The sequence below is a fragment of the Gopherus flavomarginatus genome, chromosome 8, assembly GCF_025201925.1.
Source record: "Gopherus flavomarginatus isolate rGopFla2 chromosome 8, rGopFla2.mat.asm, whole genome shotgun sequence".
In the NCBI taxonomy this organism is placed as follows: Eukaryota; Metazoa; Chordata; order Testudines; family Testudinidae; genus Gopherus; species Gopherus flavomarginatus.
Window position 1 is genome coordinate 98,781,912 of NC_066624.1, and position 14,383 is coordinate 98,796,294.

The window sequence follows — 14,383 nt, forward strand, 5'->3', positions numbered from 1 at the left end:
TGAGACAGAGACAAGTTTTTGAGCTTACCCAGAACTCTTGTTCATATCCAAAGAGCTAAGCTCGAAAGCTTGTCCCTCTCACCAACAGAAGTTCGTCCAATAAAAGATATTACCTCGCCCACCTTGTCTCTCTCATATCCTGGGACCAACATGGCTCCACAAATACTGCATAAACTTACAGTCAAGTCATAAAAAATTCAGAGCATGGGTGCAGCACTTGTTTTAATGTGCTTTAGTCTGTGGATTTATACTCCAGCACTGTGAGAGAAATATAGATAAACTGGCTGGATGTGCTTTGGCAACTGCTATTGCGATTAGATGGGGAAAAGGAAGAAGATGTTCAACAACTATAAGATGCCAGGAAACAAATCAGCCAGGAATGTAAACCCAGTGTAAACACGGTTCTGTTCTGAAAGACTTTTAAAAGAAATGGCTTAATTCACTTCTCTATGCCCTGGAATGCTCACTGCACACAAATGAAGTAAAACACCCCAAAAAAGCTGAATTTGGATTCAAGAAGAAAAAAGTGAATGAGGAATTCATTATATTTCACTGCCACGGAATTCCTACCTCTTTCTATAGGAGGATTTTGCAACTATATACATATAGAATATTGGACCAAAACTTGTAGTCACTTTGCCTGCAAAATGCTAAGATAATAAATAAATAAAGTTCTGTACAAACACAGCCCCTTTCAGCAGATGATCTGAAAGCACTGTGAAAAGGTGAGTAAGCATCATCTCCATGTTAGAAGGGAAGAAACTGAGGGTAGGAGCAGAACCTAATCTCAGGAAAAAAACAGTTGTCTAAAATCAGGTGCAACTCCATAGCTTCAGTGGATCTATTTAAAATCAGCTTTTCACACACACGAGATCAGATCAGATCTAGGGAGAGGTTAAGTGACTTGCCAAAGGAGTGGAGAAAGGCTGCAGGATCAGGGCCCAAAGAGCAGTTTAAAAAAGAAGTCATCTCACCTCTAACTCTATTACGTTCACTGGAGCCAGCTTGGGAACCAGGCTGGGATCCTTCCTGGGAACTAGGTTGGGAGCTGGGGGTGCTGGAACTGGAGGAGCTGCCACTACTGGTCCTCTGTAGGGGACTCTCAATGATGGGCTCAGTTCTCCTCAGGTCAGGGTTACTATTGCACATCAGAATGAAGGAAAACTGCAGTTAGATGGTGTAACTGTTCTGGAGAGTTGGGAGAAAGTCTTCATTCAGTTGGAAACTATATAACAGGTTAGTGTTATTAAAGCAGCAGGTCCTTTCAAAGTTGACATGAGAGGATCAGATCTACCATGGTGACATGAAATACAAGATGACAAAACAACTGTGGTAGCTTTAGTACTGTATAATTCTGTGCATTTCAGAGCCTAAGAATTCTGGGTAAAATTTTCATTGAAGTGACTTTTCAAAAGTGCTTACATGACTCAAGAGCTTACATTCCATTGCAAGACAGTGAGGGCTTGTCTTCACTACCTGGGAGATCAACGCTGCTGCCATCGATGCAGCGGGTGCTGATACAGCAGATCTAGTGAAGATGTGCTAAACTGATGGCAGAGCGCTCTTCGATCGACTCCAGCACTCCAGTTCCCTGAGAAGATTAAGGTAAGTTGACCAGAGTGTGTCTCTCCTCAACGCAGCTCAGTGAAGACACCACAGTAAGTCGACCTAAGCTACGTCGACTACAGCTACGTTATTCGCGTAGCTGGAGTAGCGTAACTTAGCTCTACTTACCCCAGTAGTGAAGACAAGCCCTGAGACTTAGTCTGGTAAGACACTAATGATGCATCTGCACTAGGACAAAAGGTGTGGTCTTAACTTGAATTAGGTAATGTGGTAACTAACACGAGGTAAAATCCAAACGAAGACAAGGCAATTTGTACTTTTAATGAGCAGATCAAGGCAAATGCTCTGCTCCCCCATGGTGTTTAACTCAACATGCTATCATGAATGAAAACTGACAACTGCTTTGTCTTCACTAGAATTTTACCTCAAGTTAGTTACCTTGCATTAGCTAACTCGAGTTGAGAACACACCGTTTTTTCCTAGTGAAGACAAGATCCAACTGACTTTAGGCATTTAGGTGCTTTTGCAAATTCCTCCCTCTATCACTAACTAGTAGTTTCCAGAAACTAAAAGACAACCAGTTGACACAGCAGCCAGGGCCAGATAGAGGGTTTTGCTGTGGTAGGCAAACTGGAATTGGTGATGTCCTCACAGCCCCAACAAACATTTTTTACTGGCTTTAGTATTTTGTTGCCCTAGGAAAAGCCAGGGATGGCAGAGCTAATCCTGATACCATCACCATTCAGTGCCACTGAAGTCAATGGGGCTATGCAAAATTTATACCAACTGGTCTTAACTACAAAAACCAAACAAAATCAAAAACTGCAATTTAAAAGTTATTTAATTTTAAATGGTTAAAAATATTCTGTTTTAAAAAGTAGGTGCTTGCAGATTAGCTATTTTTCCATGGTATCTATTCTGCTGCTAAAATTTGCAATGTGACTGCAAAGTATATTTGCTGTGCATCAACATTCCCAGATTTTCATGGTCTCATATCTCAGCCATTTCAAATTGCAAGAGGCTGAAACCTGATACATAAGTTGCCAATTTTATCATTTTTCTTCTTCTGTCTCACTCTTCCTTGTGAATACATGATGAGTTTTAAATAAAAAAAAAGTGGTTTTGATTTACAGACACAACCAACATTTCTCAAGGTTGGTTGACTCTTAAATGGCAACAGAAAAGACGGTTACTTACCTTTGTAACTGTTGTTCTTCGAGATGTGTTGCTCATATCCATTCCAGTTAGGTATGTGCGCGCCGCGTGCACGTTCGTCAGAGAAACTTTTACCCTAGCAACCCAGGCGGGTCGGCTGGGCGCCCCCTGGAGTGGCGCCACCATGGCGCCCAATATATATCTCAGCCGACCCGGCCACCCTTCAGTTCCTTCTTGCCGGCTACTCTGACAGTGGGGAAGGAGGGTGGGTTTGGAATGGATATGAGCAACACATCTCGAAGAACAACAGTTACAAAGGTAAGTAACCGTCTTTTCTTCTTCGAGTGATTGCTCATATGCATTCCAGTTAGGTGATTCCCAAGCCTTACCTAGGCGGTGGGGTCGGAGCGAGATGTGGCGGTATTTAAAACTGCTACGCCGAAGGCCGCATCATCTCTTGATTGTCTGACCAGCGCATAGTGTGCGGTGAATGTGTGGACCGATGACCAGGTCGCTGCACGGCATATCTCCTGGATAGGCACGTGTGCCAGGAAGGCCGCCGACATCGCCTGAGCTCTCGTGGAATGTGCCGTGAGGTGGCCAGAGGGGACACAAGCTAAGTCGTAGCATGCGCGAATGCATGCAGTTACCCAGGAGGAAATCCTCTGCGAGGATATTGGTTGCCCTCTCATCCGTTCTGCGATCGCCACAAACAGCTGAGGGGACTTCTGAAATGGCTTTGTTCGCTCGATGTAGAAAGCAAGCGCTCTACGTACATCTAAGGAGTGCAGCTGCTGCTCTCGCCGAGAAGAGTGTGGCTTTGGGAAGAAGATGGGGAGGAAGATGTCCTGGTTGGTATGGAAGGCGGAAACAACCTTAGGGAGGAATGCCGGGTGAGGTCGCAGGTGCACTTTGTCCTTATGGAAGACGGTGTAGGGTGGGTCCACTGTGAGAGCTCTCAGGTCTGAGACCCGTCTGGCCGATGTAATGGCCACCAGGGAGGTCGTCTTCCATGACAGGTACGTGAGCGAGCAAGTCGCCAGTGGCTCGAATGGCGGGAGCGTGAGCCTGTTCAGGACCAAGTTAAGGTCCCAGGTATGAGCAGGGCGGCGTACGGGGGGGTAGAGATGCTCCAGGCCTTTAACAAACCTGGCGACTAAGGGGTGGGAGGATACGGAGCGGTCACCTTCTCCTGGCCAAAAGGCGGATATGGCCGCTAAGTGTACCTTTAAGGAGGATGTCGCCAGGCCCTGCTGCTTAAGGTACCAGAGGTAGTCCAGGACCGTGGGAATTGGGGTCTGCGTAGGGTTCACTCCTTGAGAAGCGCACCAGCAAGAGAAACGCTTCCACTTGGCCCTGTACGTTGAGCGAGTGGAGGGCTTCCTGCTGTTAAGGAGTATATGTTGGACCGGTGCGGAGCAGCTGAGCTCCACCGTGTTCAGCCATGCAGGAGCCACGCCGTGAGGTGCAGGGCTCGTAGGTCCGGGTGGCGAAGCGTGCCGTGAACCTGCGTAATCAGGTCTGGGTGGAGAGGAAGGGGAATTGGGGGGTCCACAGATAGGTCCAGCAAGGCGGTGAACCAGTGCTGTCTGGGCCACGCAGGTGCGATCAGGATCAGATGCGCTTTGTCCCTGCACAGCTTCAACAGGACCTTGTGCACCAGAGGGAACGGAGGGAAGGCATACAGGAGGTGGTGGGTCCACGGCAGGAGAAATGCATCCGTGATCGACCCCGGAGAGAGACCTTGAAAGGAGCAAAACTCCTGGCACTTCCTGTTGGACTTGGTTGCGAAGAGGTCTATGCGGGGAAATCCCCACCTCTGGAAGATGGAATGGATGACATCCGGTCTGATCGACCATTCGTGGCAGAGGAAGGATCGGCTGAGTCTGTCCGCCAGCGTGTTCTTGACCCCTGGGAGGAAGGATGCCACCAGGTCTATCAACTGGACTATACAGAAGTCCCAGAGTCGAATGGCCTCCTGACATAGGGGAGACGAACGGGTTCCCCCCTGTCTGTTGATATAATACATGGCCATTGTGTTGTCCGTAAGTACGGAAACACAACGGCCGTGTAGGTGTCATTGAAACGCCTGGCAGGCAAGGCGGACTGCCCTTAGCTCCCGGACATTTATGTGGAGCGACAGCTCGTGGGACGACCAGAGGCCCTGGGTGTGCAGGTCCCCTAAGTGGGCCCCCCACCCCAGGGATGACGCATCGGTTGTTAGAGTTACCGATGGCTGCTGTGAATGGAACGGCATGCCCGCACATACTAGAGATGGAGTCAGCCACCAGTCGAGGGAGCGGAGAGGGTCGGGGGGGACCGTCACCAATACATCCGGGTGGTCCCTGCTCGGGCGGAATACTGAATGAAGCCACGTTTGGAGGGGCCTCATTCTGAGCCTGGCATGCTTTGTCACGTAAGTGCATGCGGCCATATGCCCAAGAAGTGTGAGGCAAGTACGAGCCAAGGTGAGTGGGGAGGCCTGCAAGCTCCGAATGATCACACCGATCGTCTGGAAGCGAGGTTGAGGTAAGTAGGCCCTGGCCTGAGTCGAGTTCAGGGTCGCGCCTATGAAGTCTAACCTCTGTGTGGGGACCAGGCTGGACTTCTCGGCATTGATAAGCAGGCCTAGTTGGGAGAAGAGGTCCGTAACGGCCTCGACATGTCGTCGCACCTGCGACTGGGAGGACCCTTTCAGGAGCCAGTCGTCGAGGTACGGGAAGACGTGGATTTTCCGCCGACGGAGGTGGGCAGCCACAACGGCCATGCACTTGGTAAACACCCTCAGGCTGTGGAGAGGCCGAAGGGCAGGACTGTGAACTGGAAGTGCTGATGTCTGACCGTGAAGCGGAGGTACTTCCTGTGCGGTGGAAAGATGGCGATATGGAAGTACGAGTCCTTCATGTCGAGGGCGGCGTACCAGTCTCCAGGATCCAGGGATGGGATAATGGTTCCCAGGGAGATCATGCGGAACTTCAACTTGAGCATCCACTTGTTGAGGCCCCGTAGGTCTAGGATGGGTCTGAGACCTCCCTTGGATTTGGGGATCAGAAAATATCGGGAGTAGAATCCCTTGCCTCTCTCGGCTAGAGGTACTTCCTGTATAGCTCCCGCCGTCAGGAGGGAACGAACCTCCTGCAGGAGGGTTTGCTCGTGAGAGGGGTCCCTGAAGAGGGACCGGGAAGGGGGGCGGGAAGGGGGTGAGGAAGCAAATTGCAGATGGTATCCGTGCTTCACTGTGCGTAGCACCCAACGGTCTGATGTTAATTGGGACCACGCTGGGAGGAAATGGGAGAGGCGGTTGGAGAAGGTAGGGGAAGGATCCTGTCTTGAGTCTGGTAAGCCGTCCCCGGGTGCACCTTCAAAAATCGGACTTGGGGCCCGGCTGTGCCTTGGAAGGCCCTTGGTTCTGGCCTCCCTGGGAGCTGGATTGGCGTCTGCATCCCCCCCGGCCACGCCGTCTATTGAGGTCCTGCCTCTGACGGGGTGGGAAGTATGGGCGCCGTGCTTGGGGCCTGAAGGGTCTACGCTGGGTGGAAGGGGTATGCATCCCCAGCGAGCGAATGATGACTCGATTGTCCTTCAGATTTTGTAATTTGGAGTCCGTCTTATCCGAGAACAACCCTTTCCCGTCAAAGGGTAGGTCCTGGATTGTATATTGCAGTTCCGGGGGTAGTGTGGAGGCTTGAAGCCATGAGATGCGCCTCATGGTTATTCCGGACGCCAGGGTTCTGGCTGCCGAGTCAGCCACGTCGAGGGAGGCCTGGAGGGAGGTCCTGGCCACCTTCTTACCCTCCTCCAGGAACGCGTTAAATTCCGGGCGTGAGTCCTGGGGTAGCAGTTCGGCGAACTTACCCACCTCCGTCCATATGTTGTGGTTATAGCGCCCCAGTAGGGCCTGCTGGTTGGCCACATGGAGTTGCAAGGCCCCAGCCGAGTACACCTTGCGACCCATGAGGTCCATCCGCTTAGCCTCCTTGGACTTGGGGGCCGGTGCCTGCTGGCCATGCCGTTCCCTGTCGTTGACCGACTGAGCTACTAGGGAGGAGGGAGGAGGGTGGACATACAGGTACTCGTACCCCGGAGAGGGTACCATGTACTTCCTCTCCACTCCCTTAGCTGTCGGCGGGATGGAGGCTGGTGATTGCCAGAGGTTCTCGGCGGTAGACTGAATGGTCTTTATGAACGGGAGGGCTACCCGGCTAGGAGCATCGGCCGAGAGGATGCTCACTACCGGGTCCTCAACCTCTGAGACCTCCTCCACCGGGAGGTTGATATTAAGGGCCACTCTACGGAGGAGGTCCTGGTGGGTCCTGAGGTCTATAGGTGGAGGTCCCGATGCTGACGACCCAGCCACTGCCTCGTCCGGCGAGGAGGAGGAGGAGGATACTCCGGGGATAAGGGTATCCTGTGCGGTCTCTTGTTCTTGGCCTGGTTCCTGCTCATGTTGCCCCGGGGAGTGTGGAGGCGGCTGTTTGTCTGACTCAACCACTGGGGGGCGGGAAACAGTGGCCTCTGGCACCCGATGCTCTGAGGCGGTGGAACGTGTCTGAGGCACGGGGGCACCCTGGGCCTGATGGTAAGCCCAGGGTGTCCAAAAACCCCACTGTTGGGCACCCGAGTCCTGTGGGTGGGGGTCTTGGAACACTCTCAGCGGTACTTCGGGGTCTTGGTCCCGTTCATAATAGCTACCCGCCTGGGAAGATGCCGACGTGCCCCTTGATGGCCACGGTGGCGCTGCAAAAGTCGGTGCCGAGGTACCGACCAACCTCACACCTCTGGATAATGGTGACCGGTGTTGGTATCGGTGTTGAGAGCGAGACCGGGACCTGCGACCGGCTCGGTGCCGGGAGGTTGACCGGGATCGCGAGTGCCGTTGTCTAGATCTGCTCCTGGAGGTGCGGTGCCCACCGCGGTGCCGTGAGCTGGAGCGGTGCCGGGAGTACCGAGTTGACGCTGGGGACGTCGACCGGCGCCGGGAGCCCGACTGGTGCCGAGAGCGTGAGCGGTACCGAGGTGATCGGTGCCGGGAGCTCGACCGGTGCCGGGAGTCTGATCGGTGCCGAGGCGATCGGTGCCGGGATCGTGATCGACGTCGCGAGTCTGAGTGGCGTCTTGATGCCGAGCGTCCGCGGGACCGCGATCTGGAGCGGTGCCGGTCTGCTACACTGACCGAAGCTGGTCTGGTCAGGGTCGGTTTACCCACAGAGCATAGTACCCGCACCGGCGGTGCCGGGGGTAAGGGCATCGGTGCCTCGGTGATGGCAATTAGCTCTCTCACCGCAGAGAACGTCTCCGGGGTAGAGGGTGAGGCGAGCTCTACCACGGTGTGTACCGGGGAGCTGCCAGGTGCCGGACTTGACGGCCCTCGCGGGGTCGGAGTCAATGGTACCGGCTTCAGCGGTGCCGCGGCAGGTATCGGTGCCGGGCGATCCACCTTCTGCGCAGGATCTGACTGCGGGGCGGCTGATGGCGAGATGATCTGTGCCTTCGCCGCCTTCGGCCTCGGGGAGAGGGAGCGGCTCTGGGCCGGTTTCGGTGCCAGCTTCTTGGTGGTGGCACTCGGTGCCGCGGTGCCCTTGCTCACCGGCTGACTTGCGCTCGGTGCCGAGGGCAAAGGTGTCAGGGCCGCTTCCATGAGGAGCTGTCTCAATCTAATGTCCCGCTCCTTCTTAGTCCTCGGCTTAAAGGACTTACAGATCGAGCACTTGGCGGATAAGTGCGACTCCCCAAGGCACTTCAAGCAGGAGTCATGGGGGTCTCCCACCGGCATGGGCTTGTGACAAGCCGAGCACTGCGTGAAACCCGATGAGCCGGGCATGGGCTCCGGCTCCCGGTGCAGGGGGAGGGTACCCCGATCCCCTCGCTACTACTAATAACTACACTAACAACACTAGATAACTGACTAACTAACAACTATATATCTATGTATGTACAATAACAACTATAACTACTATATACAACGATAGCGAAATGAGCTGCTAGGGAGTGTGGAGGTCAGCGAAGCCGCGCTCCACAGTTCCAATGACCGACACGGGTGGTAAGAAGGAACTGAAGGGTGGCCGGGTCGGCTGGGATATATATTGGGCGCCATGGCGGCACCACTCCAGGGGGCGCCCAGCCGACCCGCCTGGGTTGCTAGGGTAAAAGTTTCTCCGACGAACGTGCACGCAGCGCGCACACTCCTAACTGGAATGCATATGAGCAATCACTCGAAGAAGAAAATATGTTCATGCAGCATTGTACAATACCTTTTTACACAATATTTTTGCTAACTGATTTTATTATTCAAAGTCTTTCTATAAATGAATGGAAGCTTGTTATATGGAGTTCAAGCCGGACCCTGAGTACTGAAAACAACATGTGGCAATACTTCTCCATTATATAAAATGTAATCAGGAATCAAAGTCACTGCATAAGCAGTCTAAGATGTGTGTAACACGTGAGATATAAGTGATCTTGAATAATTTAGCCAGTGCTCAGAACACCACAAATTGTATTTATTGTGCAAAGTCCCATTGCCATAAATGATTTCTTGGCAGGATCAGTTTTATTTGGACTTTGTTTTGATTGACTATTATGCAGAATTACTGTCCAGTGTACCTTGACTTTTCACAGGAAGTTATTAAGAAGATAACAGCAATATTAACATGCTTGTGAAGACTGATAGTGGCTTTCTGTGCATAGGGCTGCCAGGTGTCTGGTTTTTGACTGGAACGTCCAGTCGAAAAGGGATCCTGGTGGCTCCGGTCAGCATAGCTGACCAGACTGTTAAAAATCCAGTTGGTGGCTCAGAAGGGCTAAGGCAGGCTCTCTGCCTGCCGTGGCTCCGCACCACTACCAGAAGTGTCAGCGTGTCCCCTCCTCCGGCTCCTAGGCACAGGTGTGGAGCCCCCCGCCCCAACTGCCAGTTCTGGAGCTCCAATTGGCTGGGAACCACAGCCAATGGGAGCTGCGGGGGTGGCACTTGCCCACGGGGCGGCATGCAGAGCCACCTGGAAGTGCTTCCATGTAGGAGCCAGAGGTGGGACATGCTGCTGCTTCTGGGAGCTGCTTGAGGTAAGCGCCGCCCAAAGCCTGCACCCCCTCCAGCATCCTAACCCCCTGCCTAAGCCCAGAGCCCCTTCCTGCACCCCGAACTCCTCATTCTGGCTCCATCCCGGAGCTCACACCCCCAGCTGGAGCCCTCACCTCCTCCCACATCCCAACCCCAAGCCAGCAAGTGAGTGAGGGTGGGGAAATGAGCGAGTGAGTGACAGAGGGGGGAATGGAGCTGCAGGGGTGGGGCCTCAGAGGAGGGGTGTGGCAGGGGCAGGTCAAGGGTGCTTGGTTTTGTGCGAGTAGAAAGTTGGCAACCCTATCATGGAAATGGCCTGTATAGGTTACAACAGAATAACAATTAAAATAATGTTCAATACAAAATTAGAGTTTATACAAAGCTGGAAGGAATCCAGAAAAGTAGTGAGGAATGAAAGGCCAAGAAGAGAAGATACAAAAATGCTATTGCTGCATCGAATGGTTAAATTAATACACTTTTTGGCGTTATTGTAACTGCAGTCGAACAGTTGTGGAACTCCACATTATGTGGTATAGCTGGTGTTGTCTTGGCTAAGATGTTATCTGGTTGATGAAACTTCTTTTAAAACTTTAGCAACAGACACATTTATCTATACCAACTGCGGTCAGGTCATTGAGTCTGATAGAAAAACCGGACACCCTTACTTGAGTCAAACAGTCCAATGGTATCATCGTTATTCTAAGTGTTGGTTCTTCCTCGTGTTGTGACTATGTATTAGAATATTCCTTGCTTCTAAAAAAATAACCTTTAGGGCACAGTTAACTAATAGTGAGAGATTCTGTTTTAGGAAACTGAGGATGATTTGGCCCTGGGTAAAGGAGGTGACTAAAAGCAAACTGTAATAGGGCTGGCCACTTTCTGAGCACCCCCTCAAGGTCAGAGGTGGCTCTGTGGCACCCTACCTTTCTTTTCCTTTCCAAGGGCCCTTAAAAACTCCATACGGTCTTTTTCCTGGCTACCACCACCTATGCCTGGGGCTGGTTTCATACCAGAAACAGTTCAAAAACGGTCCTCAGAGTCCCAAAATGAAGTCCATCACCACATCACAGGTTTATACTCAGCTTTGGCATCTTCTACCATACTCAGAGCTTGTCTTCTGTCTCAGTCTGTTCCCCAAGAAGCTGCCACTCCCTGCCCTTCCTAGTGAGAGCTCAGCTTTCTGGCTCTGGCTTCCTGGCTCCAACCCTTCTCCCAGGCAGGGTCTCTGGCAGGAGCTTCCTGCTCACTACAGCTCTTCTTTGCCACAGCTTCTTCTTCCTGCTTCCTGTTCCCCTCCGTCTCTTTACAGGGAACTTCTGTCTCTATCAACCCCCCATTGAGCCTACTGAAGAGGCTCAGGTGGGCTGGAGCACTCAGTGTGCAGCAGGAAAGAGCTGAGAAGAGCAAATCCTGCTTCCCCTAGAGTTATGGCAAAATTCCCAATCAGGTCACTAGCAGTAGCTGAGAGTCCAGAGCATCTTCTGCATTCAGCTAGAAATCTTGCAAAGTCTAACAACATAGAAATGTCAACTCATTAGGATTTTGCACAGATAATATTAGGAGTCCCAGAGTCCAAATGTTCACAGCCTTTGGTGACACTGTACAATTCTAATAATGCAAACCTCATACACCATCGAGCTATGGTGGAGATGCAAAGCGATTGTAGTTATCAGCAAATCCATGTTAAAAGAGAGCAGAGAGTGCTTTAATGATTTTTTAAATTTTGACTAGATTGACAAGAAGACTAAAGACTGCATCCTAGGAGTTTTGCCATTGATTCCAATGGGGGCCAGTCTGGAGCCTAAAATAATTGGTTTGGCGTTTGTTTATTACGATCAGACTGTCTGCTTCCCGCAACAGCAGTACATAGATTGTGGTAATCCAGCCACTGAATTCAGTGGGCATTGGCTGATGACCCAGTGTACCTGCTTCCTTTGTGAAACTCGCAAACCAGGGCACTAGGAAGAAAATTATAAAACTAAGAGACGGATTCATTAATATTTTTCTCCCTTTCCCACGTGGCCTTCTGTACCTTGCTCTGATGGGCTGTGATCCTAATCTAGCTCCCAACGCAGTACCATTCCCAGGGGAGTTCTTTCTAGCTAGTGCGGGAGATATGGACGTTGTTCGCTGAGGCACCTGAAAGAAAATTGAAAAAGAGTCAAAGCTATTAGGACTGTACAATTGAACTTGGATATTCTCTTCCTGCATTTGGGGGAAGATCAGGTTTAGGCAGGTTTTCTAGCTGGATGTGTAATTACTTTTCCACGGAGAGATATGAAATATTTACAGCAGTTATAAAACACAAAGTTGTTGGCACGTACAAAGAATCATAGATGTCTGAGACAGGAAAGACCTGAAAAGTCATTTATTTTATCCCACGTAGGGCAGGGCCATTTCTGACAGAACAGTCGCCTGAAGTCTAAAAAAAGGTAGGTGTTAATATCAAGCAGTGAGGTTTATATAAAACATAAGTATACACCAAATTTAACAAAAAACATATTCAAAACAGAACAGTCCTAAAATCTGGACTAATCAGCAAGCTCAAATGTAGCAGCTTTTAGAGCTACTTGTTCAGGTAAAAATAAATTGCATTGCAATAATACCACAGAGGTAATGTCGCCTAGTGGTCAAAGACAAGGGATGGGAAGAAGGAAGGTCCCTGTGTGGAATCCAGGCTGAGCCATTCAACTACCTTGATCAAGTCACATGATTTTTTGGCCTCAGTAATTTCAGCTGTACAATTAGCTGAAAGCCAGACATCACTGAAAACCAGATGTTCAAATTAAGATGGATCATCTCAGATATCCCAGAACAAACAACATTCCATAGCAAATAAGGGCTTCTGGACTCAGCACCTTCTTACACAAGGCTGGAACCTTGACCTTGACACACTCCACTGTAATTTAGAGCTCTCTGTGTGCCTGTTACAAATCAGTATCATAGAGGATGTTTTATGATAAGAACTAAGGTAATTGCTTACCTGTGGAACTCCCTGCCACAAGATGAGACAGAAGCTAAAAGCTTAGTAGGATTTAAAAAAGGATTAGACATTGTATTAATAATGGGAAGATCCACAATTATGTTTGATAGTTTAAAAAATTATTTTACGCTAAGAAACAGAGATGTCTTCATGTTTCAGGGCATAGCGAGCAATAAGTGGTTAGATTAAGAAGAAACCAACTCCATGGATAGATTATTCCCTAATTGTCTTTTTTGAGCTTCTTGCATCTTCTTCTAGAGCATCTGGTTTTGAAAACTGTCAGACACAAGGCACTGGACCACAAAGGCCTATGATCCAATCAGGTATGAGAACCAAAAGTCTGCTAGCTTTTATCCATGTTCCTGTAATGTCTCCAGCAAATACTAGGTAACCAAGGAAACAGTTTGCCCTGGCTCAGCAAAAAGAAATGGGTATCAATAGCATATTGCAGACACTGTGGCCCATCTCACAAGCTCTAACAATTTCCTCACAGAGGGCCAACAAGACTACCCTTAAGAGACTCTGCAAGTGAGAACTCTGGAAGGACAGCAATTACCCTTCTTAACCTTTCGGTAGACAATGAATGAAAACAATTCAGAGCAACTCCTATCCATCCCTGCCAAGTCCTCCAGAAGAGTCGGCAGCACTTCCCCATGGTGGTAGTACTGAAGGACACTGATAGGATGATCAGGCAGCCCACCGCTGTCCATTACTCTGAGTAGAACATGCAACAGCCACTACTGCTGTCCTGTGCCAGGTCTGAATGTCAACTGATTGAATTCCAAAAACCTTGGAGGGTAGCAGATGTTGCCAGAGTTGGGCAGCTGACATCTTCTGAATCACATTAGTAAGGAAAGGCGAGACACTGCATGGTAACTGGTCAGAGCGTTAGCATCAAGAGAGGTGTTTTCACGAAAGGATTATCATATTTAGAAATTACTGCCAGCTTACTCTTCCCTCAGGTAAGCAGTAATGGATCCTCTCAATAAGACGGTAGCCAAAAGTGTAAACAGTATTATGTGCTGACACAATACACGATGGCTCCCATACATAAATAGCAGATACTTTATTTTAAAATACAAGTTGCTTATTTGCTAGAGCACAGCAAAACTGCATTTAAATCATGGAAAAATACTGTTTACTTCAATGTCTCTAATCAATTTGCAATACCTTTATCTTTGCATATATGCTCCTGAGTTGAGAGCTGATTCCATTTCAGGAAAATTTTTAACAGCAAAGTTATAATTCATTCCCACCCCCCCCCAACCCCTTGCAAAAAAGCTTATGAACAATGCAATTGAACTACTGTAATAGAAGAGCCTTAATTAAAGAGGTACTGCCAGATGTTGCCATAATGTCATTGAACGTATAAAGCTGCTGGAGCCCTTAAAAATTTTCCATCAGGTATTGATTACAACTGGAGGCAGGACATTGAACTAGAAGGACCAGAGGTCTGAGTATGACAAATTTTATGTTCCTAAATAATTCAATTTAATCAGAAATCATTTTTTTCCCCAAGGGAAAATAGATGTTGATTTGTTCTGGATTCAACCTGGGCTTGAGAATTTTTTTTGCAGTATATCACAAGACTTACACATATAGTGGTAATAAGAAAAAAAAAC

At 49.6% G+C, this 14,383-nt stretch overlaps 1 protein-coding gene across 7 annotated transcripts in view; it reads right to left on the bottom strand.

Annotated features, from left to right (window-relative positions):
- TNIK (TRAF2 and NCK interacting kinase) overlaps positions 1 to 14,383 on the bottom strand; it is a 316,611-nt gene that overhangs the window by 40,280 nt on the left and 261,948 nt on the right. For all 7 annotated transcript variants that reach the window (XM_050965788.1, XM_050965792.1, XM_050965790.1 and 4 more), the window contains 2 exons: positions 11,811 to 11,917; positions 975 to 1,138 (listed from right to left, as the gene is read on the bottom strand). In XM_050965788.1, coding sequence (XP_050821745.1) covers positions 975 to 1,138; positions 11,811 to 11,917 — 271 coding nt within the window. The remainder of the gene's footprint in view (positions 1 to 974; positions 1,139 to 11,810; positions 11,918 to 14,383) is intronic.